The 18,078-nt window shown below is 37.7% G+C and overlaps 1 protein-coding gene across 1 annotated transcript; it reads left to right on the forward strand.

Annotated features, from left to right (window-relative positions):
* The first annotated feature begins 12,177 nt into the window (after positions 1-12,177).
* On the forward strand, positions 12,178-13,758 carry LOC144713223 (uncharacterized). The gene is made up of 2 exons (XM_078587746.1): positions 12,178-12,824; positions 13,538-13,758. Exon 1 carries the CDS (start codon positions 12,272-12,274, stop codon positions 12,821-12,823), a length of 552 nt encoding a protein of 183 aa, XP_078443872.1. The 5' UTR covers positions 12,178-12,271; the 3' UTR covers position 12,824; positions 13,538-13,758.
* Positions 13,759-18,078: the final 4,320 nt, after the last annotated feature.

An 18,078-nucleotide genomic window follows, 5' to 3' on the forward strand; every position in this document is an offset into this window, starting at 1 on the left:
TATCATATTTCGAGGGGGCTCAGGAGTTGACTGTTTAAGAGGATAAGATCCTGCCTGGAGTTCTTATCTTCAGACTTATAGTTGATGCTCGACATACCCAGAAAGTTAAGGTTGGATCATGCTGTCGGATGCGACCCATACGTAACATGCATGCCATGCCTTGGTATCATTGCAGTGCAGCGTGAAGCATGTGAGAAGGGCGTTTAGGAAATTAATGTAGGGGGGAATTTAGAAACTAGGAAACCCTGTTGGAATCTGTTTGGGTTTAATTCGAGCGCAGAGTTAACTCGCAAAATTAAGTTATGTAAAATGGTTGTTTTAGGGTTTCTGTTTGATGGGACCTTACTACTCTGGATAACTCAGTCCAGATTTCTATCTTTTATCATTCACAAGGATTGCAAAGCCCTATACTCTGGTGTTGATAGAGCTGGGCATCCTTTATTTTAATATTATGATATGGGGTAGATTTCAAGTATGACATGATTAATATATAGGATGTCGTTTCTTTGGTATTCTAGTACGAGCAGTAAAAGGAATTGTTGAATAAAAACGTGGGCTGGAAGAATTGGACTGGTAAAGGGTTCAAATCTGATAAATCGTGAAGATGATCTTAAGTCAAATTAACTGTTGAGAATACTGAGAAGAATGAGGATTATTGGTCCTCTGAGGTTAGAAGGATAGTGCTGGATGACGACGTGTCTGTGATATGACAGAAGAAGAGACGTAGTGGATTATGTTGGGCTGTGGAGAGATCAAAGTAGATTGTGTGGCGTCATGGTTACACTAGTGACCTATGACATGTCCTTGTCTCATCTCTCTGGACTCGTCAAAGTGTTCTTTCCCTTCTCCTTGTACAACCTTAATCAATGGAACAAATTCTAACTCCAGGCAAAGTTAATGGCATCATTGAAAATAAAATGTTCATGTTCATATTTTTGAAGTAAATATAAAATGCATGATATTATTTTTTAATGGAGTTTAGAGTCAATTGCTTTATCACTTTCACACAGCATTTATAAGAGGACATTGACTAATCACGAGTCTGTCAATCCTTAGGACCACACTTCAAGTTCACAGACAATGTGCTACGACTAGAAGGTAGGCATATTTATGCGATATTAAGTTCCAACTTAGAGTTAACATGAGGGTTTTGATGTTTTATTTCGGTTTCAAGTTAGGGGTAGACCCTACGTAATTCTCACACTCATGCCAAAACCATGGACATGTGTCTCTTACACATATCATGCTTGGGATGTGGATATGAATGTCGCTTAACTAAACCTCCAAACCTAGAGGCTCAGGATGATTCTCTATTGGCCAACCGTACAATTTGGATTGGGATACCGAATACAGCTTACTACAAAAACTACACATTTTAAATCAAATAAATCATAACAACATAAAGCAATTTTTAAGCAGATTAAAAATTTTCCAAGAATAAACATATCATGCGTAAAGCTTGTAGAGTTAATAAAAAATAATCATCCGTTTCTTAGGAAATGAAACTGATTTGTGTACTTTAACCTCAAAATTATTTCAGTCAATCAACACACAAGCATAAATAATATTTCCATCCCTTTTTTGAAGGAAATATGGACCAATGTGGGCAAAGGACCAACTTGGCATGTTTCTTGCAGTTGCCAATGGATACAAGAAACAAATGCTCTGATACTTGGTGTCAGCCCTCAAGTGTTGTGACATTCCATGTGGGAGACGTTTTTGGGGGTGTGTGATATGCTGAAGGTGGCTTCAAGGGATTATGCCTCAAAGACTGTCACTGTGCCCCACTTGTGTGATGTCATTTCTATGGAGCATCGTAGTATATTTAATGATGCCGGGGCATTTACATTGCAAGGGTCAGACATACCTAAAATACCATTCATTAGTTCTTCAAACCCCAATGCGAGCAAGGGCCAAATCCATTGGGAGCAAGTATTGGATAAGTGAATTTAGCGTTAATTTCCAATTTTATGGAATTTAATTTAATGAAAGAAAACTAGTGAAAATTAATTCAAAATATTTCTAGAATGGTTAGAAAATATTCGTCCTACCTAATGTAATTTATTCAATTTTTATAAAAAATATTGGGAATTTTAATGGGAATTCATAAGTGAAAATACTAAGGTATATAATTTTAATTAAATACCTTGGTTGATGCTTTGGCATGAGTGTACTGGTGTGGATGAGTGCAAATCTGTCGCCGGATGCAACAGAGATGGTTGCAGATACACACAAGCGAGTTATAGAATTGGGGCAAGTAATGGGGATTTATCGTTGTTGATGTCGCAGGTATGAGGTGGATACACACCTTAAAACAGATTAAACTACCTTTCTTTGGACCACATTACTACAATACTTTTAGGTATAACACATTACCTATCCTAAAAAGGTCTGACCACCTTTTTAGGGTGGACCAAACTTCATCTTCAGTTTTGGTTCGTTCTTCGGACTGGAATGGAGTAAAGACTGGAAGACAATTACTACTACTATTATTATATTTTTGTAAATATGTATCATATGCACTTTAAATCTTCTCCTTTTCCTCTATCTACTGCTCTCTATCTCTCTCGTTCTCTTAGTAGTCACTTTATTGTATTTTCTCTTGCTCTATATATTGCTCTCTCCTCACCAGCTCTTTCACTGTTGGTCTATGTCTTTCTCTTCCCTCTCTCACTCTATCACTATAAACTTCTAATGTACTCCCCCTATCTCACTCTAAGAGGTTATTTGTCCCTCACTTTCTAGCTCTTTCGAACTCTCTCAAGCTCTCCATCACTCTACTTTGTCACTTTCTCTAAGGTTGTTTATCACTATCTCTTTGTATGTTTATATATCTCTCTCTAGCTATTTCTCTCCCTCTCTTGTTATCTCTCTCACTCCTCTTCATCTTTTGTTCTCTTTTGTTCTCTCTCTCTCTGTCTCTCTCTCTCTCTCTCTCTCTCTCTCGCTCTCTGTCTCTCTCTTGTTCCTCTCCCTCTCCCACTCTCCCTGCCTCTCCATCTCTCACTCTGTCTACCTCTCTCCTGATGGAAATATATGTGGCATGCAAGCCAATCATACATTCTACATCTCGTTCCACGTTCATTAATAAAACATATTCATTATAGTGCACGTGTAATGCTTATAATGAAGTCCATGAATACATGATTGGACTTAATGAATTATGATGAGATCATAATATTGAGATCACTAGCTTTTAAGCTTGTGTTCCAAACATTCATATTTGAATGATACACGAGAAGGACATTGAAGTATCCGGATAGAATATCACTGTCTAGTCTCACTCATATGATGAGTATGGCCAGTTACGTAGCCATTAGTGTGGAGACACTATGGATAGATAGTGGGTACTCTTTAGTGGAAAGGTTTCACTGAATTGATCCGTACAAATCCCTGAATGGTATTATACCGAAGTGTCAATCAGGTTGATTTACGTCACGGTTGTGTAAGTGGTCCTTAGACCTGAGACACCAAAGATGTCTTGTGGACGGACGGTTGTACTTTGACTATGGCCAAGGAGTCTCTAATCATGGGATTCTAAACGATCTTAGTTCGGGTACATCAAGAAGTTCTCGAAGATGATTGAGTCATCAAGTTGGGATCATACACTCTCAACATAAGAGGTGACAGCTCAAGGAAGATGATGTAATGAAGTCCTTAGCCAAGGAAGTGAAATATCGAAGAAGAGCTCTCTGATGATTTCCAAATGCATTAGTACTAATTCGGATGACCGATTAGGGTTTGACAGTTGACCATATCTTAAGTCATCCAAGGAGCATCAAGTGGATGAGGGACTATATATATACACAGTAACTAATGATGAACACGTTCCATAAAGTGAGTCGATATCCACTCCATTCTATCTTCTAAAACACGAGGTGTAGCTTGGCGCCCCACGTGTTGGAAACTCGATCTATCGATTGGGTTGAATTGATCGGACATTAATTAATCTGTATGATGATAAAGTTAACTAATTTGGAAGGCCAGTTAAGGTTAATGGGCCGCTAGAGTCGTTAACTAGACTGATACATGGGCCTAGAGGGTCACATGCCAATGGTTTTTTTGTTGTCGGAAGATATACTTAAGTGTTGAGGGTTTTTATGAAAAATACCCACTTAACATAAATAGGGGAAGGCCTTGAATGAAATTCAACCAGGCCAGAATTGTTCAGGGGCCTTTTCCCTTCTTCTCCTTTCTCCCCACACCCCCTCTCCATCCCCGATGTGATCGGATGACGTGACGATGGCGACGGAGATTGAGCGGGGCTCGTCATGGAGAAGGAGGAGATCCGACGTGCCGAGGATCAGGTGGATACATCTAGAGGCTGCAGATTTGAGTAGCTTGACTCGGCTTGCTCCACGCCCTAGGAAATCATGGACGCGATCTGTGTAAAGGTACTTCCTTTCATGGTTTTAATGATGTCATTTTGATTCCGTTCAAGTCTTCTACAGCGGAATATTTTGATTTGTTCATCCATGTTAAGGCCTCTAGAACTCAACATCTCTTTCCCCCCATCTCTTTCTCTCTCTTTCCTGCTTGCTCACTCCTCGTCTCTAATTCCTTCTCCCTCTACCCATCTCTCTCTCTCTCTCTCTCTATTTCATTATCCCTCATTAAATCTCTCTCTCTCACACTCATCCTTCTCACTCTTTCCAACCCCCTAACTTTTTCAGTTTCACTCTTACTCTCGTCCGCTATTTACCTTTATATCTTTCCCTATCCCCCTCTCCGATTATCAGTCTCTCTCTTTCATTCACACACTCTCTCCCTCTCTCAATCTCACTGTTTTTCTCTATGACTCTCTCTCCCCATCTTTGACTCTTATCTCTTTCCCTCTTAGTCTCTCCCCCCAGTATTATAACTCTACCTCTTTCCTTGTCACTCTTTCCATCGAACCACATCTATCTATTTCCCTTTTATTCTCTGCCTATTCTGTGCTGAATAGAACCAATGATCCTGATGCCCGTACAATCCATAATTATATGTTATTTTCTATCCAGCTTGAGAAATGCTATTAACTTGAAAAGGGTTTAGTGTAATCGATTGAAAGGTGAATATTATATTTTTCAATATTACCTCAATACGTACAAGAAAATATTCCTTATATGGAACTTCATGTCAATATTTTGTTTGATTTGTTGCATTGTTTGTTTTTTAATATTAACTTTGAGCTCTAAATGTTCGTTCAAAACCATTACATTGGCGTTTTAACTTTGGCTTTGACATTAACTACTCAACAAGACTGGATGGATAGACTGGACCAAACTTTAGCTCAACATTTAGGTTCTTGCTAAAATCACATTGTTTGGAGAAATGAATACCCATGCTTCATATCAGTTGACACTCATTAATTTCCCATGATTATAGATGGGTTAAACATTTATCCATGACGAATAGACTGGACCAAACTTTAGCTCAACATTTAGGTTCTCGCTAAAATCACATTGTCTGGAGAAATGAATACCCATGCTTCATATCAGTTGACACTCATTAATTTCCCATGGTTATAGATGGCGTTAAACATTTACCCATGAACGGTATATCAGGAATCTGGTCGCCTTGTCCCTAGGGAACGGCACATCATGGGACGTGACGCACGTGACGTGACAGGACGGATGACGACCCGTGATGAACGGTAACATGACAAAATATTTGTCAAGTCACCGTCTCGTCACGCGTCCGAGGAAGTTTAAGATTTTTGTCACGTTCCCGTCACGTGTCACGGGTTCCTCCTCCCGTCACGTCACCATCATCGTGACGCCATCCCCATCACCGGTGACAGAAATAATGTTATCTGAACAATGTATGCCAAGGCAAATAATATTATATTCCTAACTGCATCTGCAGTATAAAACAGATTTATAAATAAGGGGAATTGGTAGAATGGGAAAAGGGTTGCCTTCCGACGATCTAGAGAAGGAGAGTTGGACAAGGAGCTGGATAAGGAGCCGGAGAATTCAGATCGTAGAGGAATCAACTGCTGAGCAGGAGTGATGAACCTCGAGCCGAGGGGGTTGCACAGGATTCAACCGCTGCTAAGAGAACATTCTCGGCATTCGTTGGCGATCCTATTTGACGGCGGACAAGCTGTGACTCACCGAGGTATCTCTCCCTGTTTTCTCTTTTCATTGCAACTTGGAATTCGTAGGCTTTTCCTGCCCCTCAGCTCTCTTCTCCCTTTTCATGTTCGTTGTTTCTTGAACTTGGCAAACAAATTTTGGCTCTTCTTGAATGGTGTTGTTTTCAATAAATTGATATATTTTTCATCTGCTAACTTCATTTTCTCTTCTCTCTCACTCTCCCTCGCCCACTCTATCTTTCAATCTTTCTCTCTCCCTCTCTCAATTTACCTTTCTATTATTCCCTCTCCCTAAATCTATTCCTCCATCAGTCTCCCTCTTTCATTCAATCTTTCTATCATTCTCTCTCCCTCTCTCAGTTTATCTTTCTACCACTTTCTCTCCGTCTGGGACTCTTAGTCTATCTTTCTATCACTCTCCCTCCCTATTTTATTCTATCTTTCTATCAATGTCTCTCCCTCTTTCAGTTCATCTTTCTATCACTCTCTATCCCTTTTCAGTCTATCTATCTTTTTCTGGTATTTTGGGGGGGTTTTCTTGGGCAAATCCAGACTATTTCTTATTGTTTTTCGATCTGATTCGTCCTTTTTTCCGGATAATCTGCTGTTCTTGTCGTTTGGAGTCAGATTTTGATTTCAAGTTGTTGTTCCATCTCGTGTTCTTATTTAGATTGTTAAAGTGCAAGATTTACAGTATTCTCTTTCCCTCTCATTCAAATTCACAATCTCATTTCCGTTTCAAACTTTGTATCATATACAAAAAATTGGAGTTTTGAAGCGTTTGCTATCTTTTGGTGTATGAAGTGCAATATTTCTTGTACTCTCTATCTCAATCAAATTCATTGTCTCTATCCCTCTCTTAGGCTAATTTTCTATGACTCTCTCTTCCTCTCCCTCTCCCTCTCTCAGCCTTTCTTTCCACCACTCTCTCTCCCTCTCTCTTTGACTCCCATCAACTCCCTCCTCCTACCGATCTCACATCATCTATCTTTCCATCTTTTCTGACTCCCTCACTCTCTCACTGACTCTCTCTCCCTCTTTCAGTCTATCTATCTACCTATTACCCTCTCTATTTCTCTCTACCTAAATCTATCTACTCCCTTTTTCCACCACTCTCTCTTCCTCTATTTATCCATCTTTCCTGACTTTCACTGACCCTCTCACTCTCTTAGTCTATCTTTCTATCACCCTCTCTGTCTTTCTCTCTCTCCCTCTCTCAGTCTAATTTTCTATGACTCTCTCTTCCTCTTAGTTTGAGTTAATATGAATGCACGACAATTTTATTTTGAGATTTATATTTATTTTAATTACCTACGTAGATTATTATGACTGTACATCTTGTTTTCAAGTTATTATGAATCTGTCAGGATTTTATTTTCATATCCTTATTAATTGTGCTTAGTTGTACTGAATCTTATGAATCTACCTTTTGTTTAAGATACTATAAACCTTCTAAAATTTTATCCTTGTCATTTTTTAAATTTGACACTACCTGCGTACTCATGGCGTTCAATTTCTTCACTCTTTATATTTTTGTCATCTTCTCTCTTTATAGTTTTCATGGAAACTCCATATGGCGACAAGTGTGTTGACTTGGCCGTACCGTCCTCAGATGAGGACGTACAAGAAACGGCCCTATCGGTGGTAGGGCCGTCACGTCCCAAACGTAGAGGGAAGGCTGAAATACTGCGGTACTTCACAGAGGTAGGTTCAGGCGTGTGGGCGTGCCTACTATGCCGCGACCAAAAAGTTGACCCATTGCGCAATAGGTTGAAGCGGTGAAAAGACGGGTCTACAAACATCTTCTGGAGGCATCTGGAGTTCAGCCATAGCAGAATATACCACGAGATAAAGGGGACTAATCTTAATCAACGTACAATAACTAAGGCGTACGGACAGGGTGGTGCCGTCAAGAAGACTAAGGAGGTTATAGTGTAGTTTATCTGTCTCACGAACTTCCCATGGGCTATAGTAGACAACGTGGGGTTCAAGATTATGTGGAAGTACACAGTGGAGATGACAGTTGACCCGCCAGGTTTGAAGGCAATAAAGGATGCGACGCATAAGCTATATGGGACCATGAAGGGAGCGCTCGTACATTTATTGGCAGATGTCCCCAGGGTCTCCTTGACGGTTGATGTGTGGACCGCTGAGAGTTCCTGTGGTCTTCTCAGCATCACGGTTCACTGGGTGAACAATCAGTGGGAACTATGCGAACGTGTACTTGCTACACGCGAGCTAGTCGGCAAACACGATGGCAAGAATATTAGCGCAATAGTGACCAAGCGTTGGAAGACTTCGGATTGAAGACGAAGGTTGACACCTCCTAGTCTGGCTTCATTTTAGGCTCGCACTACTGTATTGAAAGACTAACATTTTTACCATGCAGGTTGGTTCGATCACTACCGACAATGCATCAGGCAACAGGCGGATGAGAGCGTTGCTTGCGAAGGAACTCAAGCGGATTAATGACCGTTTCACTGAGGACCGACATGTCCCTTGTGCTACCCAAGTGTTGAACATCATCGTCCAGGATGCACTACAACCATTACGTATATCAGTGACCACACATCCTCCTAAGACTGTTGACAATAGTGCATCAGACGCAGCATATGAAGTTGATTACGACGCTGATACAGGCGACTTGGACAACACGCGAGAAGCTGTGACAAGTCATGCAGAAATGGTCAGCCATGATAGTGGCCTCGTCCTGCGAGATGCGATTGCCCGTGTTCGGCAATTAGTCATGAGCATCTGAGCATTGACACAACGACGACAACAATACGTGAAGACATGAAACGACATGGGGAAGAATCACAACCAACTTCTATTAGATTGCCCAACGCGGTGTAGCAGTAAGCATGACATGTTGCATGCTGCATTGGAGAAGAGAGAAGTCATGGATTTTATGGCGTTACAGATCATGTCGGTGACCGATAAGGACATCAAAATCTCGCGTGAGGAGTGGGAAATGTTGGTAGACTTCCGTAACATTTTAGGGCCCTTTTATCAGACGATAAAATACGTTAGTGGCTCGAAGACAGTGAGAATCGTGGAAGTGATCCACATCTTGAAGGCGATGATGCGACATATCGACATGATCTTGCTAAAGTTTGATATGTCTACAATTTTTGCATCGGTAAGAAGGATGATTGCTGCACAAATTGGGTTCATCCACAAAGTTTGTGAGAGCATGAAGTCGAAGATGTTCAATTCTTGACCCTTTCAACAAGGGAGCGTCACTTGACTCTAGTGGCATTCAGGAAGTACTGGCATTTGTCTGCTGACTTATGTCCCAACACGGTGAGCAAGACCTAATCTGTAGCGACCCTGAGGATGAGGACTGGCTCGCAGAACTTATTGATGGCATAGGGCCAGCTAGAGAGAAGAAACGACGAGTACCAACTCCAGTCGAGGAATTGGAGGCGTATCTACAATCAACAGAGATGAAGGACAACGTGACAACGTTGGGATGGTGGGCACGTATTGGTGCACGAACCTACCCACGGCTTTCTACACTTGCGCAAGAATTTCTCTCAGTATGTGCAGTTGTCACTTTCAAGCAGGCACGTCTTAGTGCTGAAAGCATCAAGCTCCTGATTACAGTGAAGTGTTGGTTACGTACCGAGAATGCTCAGTTGTGCGATGGAGATAGGGTGGATGACTTTCCTGACAATGAAGACTAGTGTATGTCTTTACTCTTAATTTACTTCTATCGATCCAATCATCTAATGTAATTTTAATGGACAATTTTTTTGCAGCATCATCAAACTGTAAATTTCTTCTTGCCGATTGTGCTCCATCTTTTGCTGTCGTGTTCTTAACTTTGTCATGGAAAAAAATTAACCCATTTGTTTTTTTTGTGACATAGTTGATCCTGATTTATTAGCTTAGCACTCTGTATGTTTATTTCATTTCAAAGAAACATATTTCTATGAAAAACAATTACCCTACGGAGACAGCCTTTTTCTTTTCATTTCTGGTATTCGTTTTGGATGCACCATTTAAAAGTTGAACTTGATGGTGTAGAATTATCGAGCATTGATTCTTGGAGCCACAACTTTTTTTGGTATTTTGATATGGGCATTTGCAAGTAGGCCCTTACCCCTTGAGATAACAACATTTTTAGCATTAAATGTGACAAAAATGCATCGGTCGTATGCTCTAGCATGTTTGCCAGATAATTTTTGTAATACATTTTTCCTGAAAAAAATGCTTGCTTAGTGTAAATGACTTTGACAACCATATTTTTCTGTTCTATTAGCAATCTGGAACTGTGTGCAATTTTTGCATTGCTCAAACTGTATCCACGAGTCACACATGGAAGTGGGCTACCACATTTAAAATAGGATTCATGAGTTATAAAACATAATGGTTTACTTACCAGCCTTACTCATACTTGAGCAACTCTACTGAGCTTCGGTTTCAAAAATTTTCATGTATTTTGCTGTGAGCCTCTTGTAACACATGGCACACTTTCATTACTAAGGAAGTAAACAAAGACATTTAAAAAAGGTTCATGGGCCACTCATGAGTTGTGTGCATTCGTTTAAATATACGAAGACCTCTCATATCCTGAGTGAACAATTTTACAATGATTTTCAGGCTCCATAATAGTTTAAGTGAGAATTTTTGTACTCAGAGTGAGATCGAAATTGGCATTCATGAGGTATGCTATTAACCTGCTAATGTGAATATATCTGTTGCTACTTTTCTTTATTTTCAAGTCTCAATAAAACACTCATTCATTCCTAGTTGTTTCCGGATTTTCTTTTACCATGTCATTGTTTCCTATCTTGAAACTCTGGATTATTTTACTTAAATTCCATCGTCAATGTAATATTAAAGTGCGATTTGGAACAACTATGTGAAACGTTGTAGTTTTCGGTGGACACCTCTTTGACATGTCTTTGCTTTCAGTTCCAGTGGTGCCACCACTGCTGCTACCAGCATGCATTCTATCATCAACCCAAAGAGCAGCCGTCGGTGCTAAACGCTACTCTTCAAGTAATAGGAGCAAGTTGGTTGGAGCCTGGGGGAGAGAGGGCCTTAGTTCCAAGAAAAATGAGCTGATTAGATATTTTTACAGTTTCAAATTCCTTTTGTCATTACGTTATCTTGAGCAAACTTCAAAACAGATTCCTTCTTTATAATCAGTTTCTAAATGGTAAGTCACTGTCGTTATATTAATTTATTATATCTTCTCTCTATCACTGGTGAGTCACCAGATTGTTCAATAAATTATTAAATTAATATATTAATATGACTTCTTGACGACTGCGTCAACAGGTTAATTATTACATTCATATATTCACATTCTCAAAAAAAATTCTAATTTTTTCAAAATATTCAGCTAAATATTTCAATTCCCAACCAAGCACTTAAATATTAAGTTACTTATATGACGTCAACAATTTTGGTATCCTAACATATTAAACCATAAGACAGTAAATACTACATTTTCCCAATAGGATATTAATTTATTAATTTCTTATACTCGGATAATTTATTATTTAAATGTAACTAAAATTTTTAAATCTGTAAAGAAAAGATTCAATTTTACTGGACTTTACATTAATAAATCCTTAATTTCTCGGTCAATAAATTAATTGGTACAACATTCTTACATCCCCTGACAAGTGGCAACAAATTAGTTATTTACCTGCATATAAAAAATATATAAATGTCTTCACTTTTCTGTCAACAAAGTTATTCATTATATTCTTTAATTTTTCAGTCAAGAACTTAATTAATAAATTACCTACATTCGAAATTTTAGGTCAATAATTTGATTATCATAACATATTAAACCGTACATCTCGTAGTAAACAATTTAATTATTACCATCTATTTAATAATAAAATATAATTGTATTAGAATTCCGCCACGAACGTCATATGTGACGAACTTTTCGTCAAATCATGCGTCCGGACAACCCCGTCACCGTCATGGGCAACCCGTCACGCATCACCGTCACCGTCACGGCTCATCTGATTCGTCACCGTCACTGTCATGCCATCCGTCACGTGTCCGTCACGGTGACGCGTGACGTGACGGATGACGTTTGCCGATCCCTGTTAAATGAAGTTGTCCCAGAGGAGAAGAACCGAGTTTCAAGATCCAGTTTTTCGATCACCGACTGAATTCCACTCAATCTGAACCCGAAGAACCCTCGCAACCCACGATCGAAAAATGGGCAGAGAAATGCGACCCAGATCGGAGACCCACGCCAGTTCTTCAGCAACCCAGTTATCTTCCCCATCCTCCGGCTCTTCATCCATCGACCCACTACTTCTCTTCCTCAAAGTTCTCCCCTTCAGCTTTCTCCGGCCCCCACGAACCCGTCTAAGGCTTCCTTCGCCTACCCTTCTTCTCCCCTCTTCAACGACGGTCCTCTCCCTCCTCCTCCTCATCTACTTCGCCGTCGTCTCTGGCCTCGTCTACGATGTCATCGTAGAGCCTCCTGGGATTGGAAGCACTCAAGACAGCGCTACTGGCATCGTGCGGCCTCTTGTGTTCCTCCCCGGCCGCGTCAATGGGCAGTATATTATCGAAGGATTGTCTTCTGGGTTCATGTTCATGCTCGGCGGTGTTGGCATTATTACCATGGACCTTGCGCTTGATCGGAACCGCCCCAAGGTCGTCAGATTGTCCTTTGCCTCTTTTGGGGTCGTAGCCGTGGCCATATCTTACATCATGAGCACGCTCTTCATTCGGATCAAGATCCCGTCCTATCTCTACTGAGGTGGATTTCTCTCTTCTTTTGAAAGCCGTAGACGTTTTGGATTGTTGTGGGCTTTTTTCCGGAAGTAAAATGATGAATTCAGATGTTTTTTAATCCAGTTGTTTGCGGATTCTGTTTCTTCTTCTTTCAGGTGCTTTTTTTTTGCTTTATGAATATTGTCGGAGTACTGAAAGTTTTCGTGGCATTGTTTAATTTTGCGTTGCTCGTTGAGTGAATCCCAGAAATTGTACTCAATCTTTGTGTTCTTGTGGGTTGGGTATCATTGGATATCTGCTACTTTCGTAACAAAGTATTGCCATTTTTTATTACTAAAGCATGTTATTTTTGTTCACTTTGGAGTTACATTTTGATAACCAAGTGAAACATGCTTTAGAACAAAGATACTGCCAAAGTCAAAACTAGGGGAAAGGGGAAAGGAAGGCAACCAACTTAAATCCATTTTTCTCACAAAAAACTTGCCATTATTTGTGGGATTTGACCTGGCCTAAGACATGGAGCTTGGTCTATGTCTTATGTTGTTGACCTGCATTCATTGATTTTTTTTCTCTGCGTTTTGCAGTAAGATGTGTGCGGGAATTTTAACATGATTATTTTCTTTCGTTCTTTTCATTCTTCATTCAATAATTTTTGGAGTTCACTATTATTTTGGTCAATATTTTTCATTCAATATTCAACATTCAATATCGTATGTGACAAGTTTTTTCTTGTCACAGTGTTTGGTCAAATGACTCATATCCAACCGCAATTGGATTTTACTCCTGTTGCTTTTCCAAGATGTCTATGGGCATTGCGAAATGCTTACAAATGTTATGGATGTTCAATATTTGGTTAGCCTCTCCTAATGCATAGAATTTGAAAAGACACTCATTTACCGAGCAAAACTGTTAAATAGATTTTTTATGTTTGATGCAAGTCATGACTTTCAATGGTGGTCTATTTTCTCTGGTGATCTCTAATGCAAACTTACGCAACAAGTTTATGAGGGATTTATCTTTTATTAAAATTAAATACTTCGAATTGTTAGTATTCTCATCTTTTCGACTTTTGAACGAGCTACTCATTCTAAGTCATTCGAGTATTTTTATCAAAGTATGCTAGTCCGATGAGGGCTTATGAGTTGTGTAATCTTTCCGTTTATATCACAAAGATATGTTGCTTCTCTAATTTGGTGTTAGTGTCTGTTGGAATCCAGTATTTCTCCTGGTTTCTTAATGAGTATTTTCATCCTTTATTTCTCGTACTGTTGGTGGTTCAGCATCTGTTGATTGTTTGTCAAACTATAAATTTCCTAAAAGATCTGGCATTGGACTATTTTATTGAATCACACTATTCAGTTCATGTGAATTCTTAGATTGAGAACACAAGTTATCTTCGGAACATACTGTATTTTCCATTCACTCAGGAAGCTCCTATTGACCATTGCTTATGCATTATTTCAAAACTGCTAGAAATTTGGTAAAAAGTTTCTTTATAAACTCAAAATTTTGGTTTGAAATGCAATACCGGTTGTAAAATGAGCCTTCTAAGTCATTGTATGTGGTCTAGAGATAGAGATTTGAGAAGTAAAATTCTCTACTTGTGCAGCAACTTTTTTAGGCCGTTGGTTATGCTTAACGTTATGATATGAATTGAGGTCTTCAAGTCACGTTCTCTCTCGTTTTTGTCTAGTGAACGATCATAAGAAAACAAAAGAGCAGATGGGAATGAATCAGATGGATGATTTTTGTAATTGTAAATCCCAACTAAGTATAAGTTTAAGGGGAGTCACATTTAAAGTACTGGGTTCCGTAACAAAAAAATAATGACATTCATTAATAAAAGGGCACATGAAACTACTTTACACATCTGTTGAGAGGCCGCAGCTACTGTCTGTCTAAAGCTCTACAAGCTTTTTCTATATGAATAGAAGATCTCACCATGAATGAAGATCACAAAAATTCTAGGATGTAAGAGGTTTTCATTAAGTGATATCATTCACGATCATGATAGGATTTAAGTTTCATGATGTCATTGAAGCCTATTACATAATATTGGATAGCGAGCTAATATATTTTGAGATAAATTCAGCACCTATTATATATTTGAATGGTCAAAAGTTCAACTCTACTTCGGCTGCTTATCAATATGTGTTCATCGTGAGATCAATGATTCCAAGTATTTATACTTGAATCTTTCCGAATACTGACCTCTTATCATTTAGCTATTGATTGGAAGATTAGACAGAATGATTAATATCAAGTTGTAGGATTAAGTAATAAATCCTTCTTGCACGCAATTTTATTTATAATACTTTTCTTTTAGATTTAGACCCAAAGCTGATAATAGTGCGAGAATGCAGATTTTCTGTTTCCTACTTACACCGGCCCAGATCCTTACTTTTCTATCAATTTCTAACTCTAATCTGCCTCCCCAATCTGATATTATGGTGCTGGTATTGACTGAGATGCCATTATGGTCCGATTCAGAACGGTAATAAAATACTAGGACTTCACAACATTTGAATATTTACAATTCTGTAAATCCATTAATGATAAAGGTTCCGAGGGAATTCTCTTTACAGGAATGTTTACGAGTGATATTATTTGTTCTTTCATATCTCAATTCGAAATTAATCCTGCAAGGGCAAATAGTTCAGAGGAATATGTGAGTGATTCTTACACAGCACCTCTTTCTTTATTATGTATGCCAATTGTTATTTTTCCGCAAATAATTTAAATTCAATTTCTTGATCTGCATCTTCAATTTTTGGAAACTTATTTAAGTAATATTTATAATAATAAAATTAGAGCAATGGATATCGTAGTTTTATTATAATTTCTGTTCACATGGTCTTTGCAAATGTTGGATATCCATCTAAAAAACATGAGGTCTATCAGAAAAGATGTCAAAAATGAGGTCATCTTATTTTAAAAAATATATTTGAACATTTTTATACCAACTTTTTATACAAATTTATGAAATTTTGTGTCTTTCTATTTTTATAGAACTATTTTTGAAATTTTTTTATCAATAACGATTTTGATGAAAATGTAAATCGATTAATCCAAACAAATTTTCATCAAAATTTCTTATTTACAAAATTTTTGATAAAATAAATTTATAATATGGAAATGTGTAAAAGATATTGTACAATGTGATTGAAACTTCCCATATTGATAAATAGATATCTTCAACAAAGTAAACTTGAGGAAACTTTTGGTACAGGAAATGATATCAGATTTATGGAACATTAGCCTCCGCAATGAAATAAAATCCAAATATATCTAGTTCGTACACTGCTGTACTTGTAAATAAATTTATATTACTTCTATACTGAATAAATATATCTTATTATCACATGATAAAATAACGTATAAAATACTTAAAATTAATTCAGAACAGGTGCTTTTGCCCATTTTTATAATGCTATCGCCTCAACATTAAAACACTTGATTTGGGATAGAAAGATTTCTATGTATCTTAGTGATAGTAAATATAATTTTATTATGGTATGCAACATTTTTGTGTATTGATAAGTCCAAATTTGGATATTGTAAGTTATTATGTTAATTTTGCTTCATTATAAAAAATTACTCTATTTTCCACGTATTTAATATTTAATAGATATAGGTCAAGGAAGGGGTCAATCCTTAGGAGTCAGAAATTCAATTTCAGAAATGTGCTAAGCCCAGATGAAGCAAAATATGTTTAAAAATATGAAATGTTCTTTTTTGGATTCTAGCAAAATTTACGTATGCTTTATTATATTTTTAAGGGCTGGAAAAGCAGAAATACAGAAAATCCTTTACTACAAGTTATATTGTTTTACTGCTTTTATGCATTGTTTAAATGCACAAATCAGTAATTACCTTGGCGCACACTACTTCCAAACTTAAAAAAAATTTGGCTACTTATAACAAAGGCTCCCTTTTAACCCTGAGACTGTGCAATTGATGCCCATGAAGAATGTTATTGGAATGAATTTTCAGGGAAATAAATAAAAAAATCTAGAAAGATAAAGTGGGGAAAATAGGTTTTTGGAGAGAGTAAATGTTTGGAATAAGGAATAAATGGATGACAAAAAATAAGCAAGAGCGGATATAAGTTTCATGAAGCTAAATGGTAATATCATACGCCCATAATGAGTCCTCTCAAGTATGCGTCGTTAAATTTGTCCAGGATCAGGTACTTTTGAAGCCAAAAACACTAAGAGATTAAAAGAAAACGTTAGAAACTCACATTAAACAGACCAAACAAGCTAGATTTTGGCATTTACCTGTTGTATGGAGTTCACTGGATCATATATAAAATGTGGGTAGGAGAGTAAATAATTTTTATTCTCTTTTATTGCCATTTTTCATCCTTCTCTTGTTGGTTGAGGATTTCTTCATCTGAATTTATATACTCGATTAATGGAAGAAGTTGAGAGATAAATAGAGGGGCCATGTTGTGGCCCAGACTCTATTGACAGCTTATTTCAAACCCCAAAATCAAAATCGACAATTTTAAGCCTGTAGTCCAATGACTTACCTCCATGAAATCCTCTAGCCCTCTCATAATTATGCCATCGAATGCCTAAAAATTTATGCACATATGGACGGCTTGACTTTGATGAAGTCCATAAGATTTAGTTAAAAATGTCCATAACTTGTGCAAAATGATGTTCAGTATGTTTCAAATTATTTTTCTAAATTTATGAGTTATACCTCTAAAATACTATATTTACACAGGACTTAAAGCAAAATATTATCAACATTATTGGCTCCAATCATTTTTAGTTCCTTAAAAATGTTCATTAGGTTCCCCTTGGCTCATCCATCTAGCCTTGAAATAAAAATTAGAAGTACATAAAAGAAAAAATATCAATTGCATGCTTTGTGCAATTTTTCACCATGACAACCCGGTAACTAGTCTTTCAGGAATGTGAAGATCCACACTTCTTGTTTGAAAAAAAAAACTAATGGAAGTGAATAGATATATTTACTTCTATTTGATATGACACTGTGATCATACGCTGTCTCACTACACTCAATGAATGGTGTTCATCAAATCTCTCATAATCAAGATCACTCAATCACAGGTGATGGCTGCTTAGTATAAATGATAAAACTTTCCTTCTCCCATATTAGCACAGCCTCAAAGGTGAATCAAGAAATAATAGGTAGTATTAGGTATAATTAATGTGGAAAAATATGGGTAGAATGGATGTGGTTGAAAACAATTATTTATGTATTATCAGTGTAGATAAATTTGTGAGTACAAGAGCACCCTTCAA

Source organism: Wolffia australiana, chromosome 15, assembly GCF_029677425.1.
Source record: "Wolffia australiana isolate 7733 chromosome 15, ASM2967742v1".
Lineage (NCBI taxonomy): Eukaryota > Viridiplantae > Streptophyta > Magnoliopsida > Alismatales > Araceae > Wolffia > Wolffia australiana.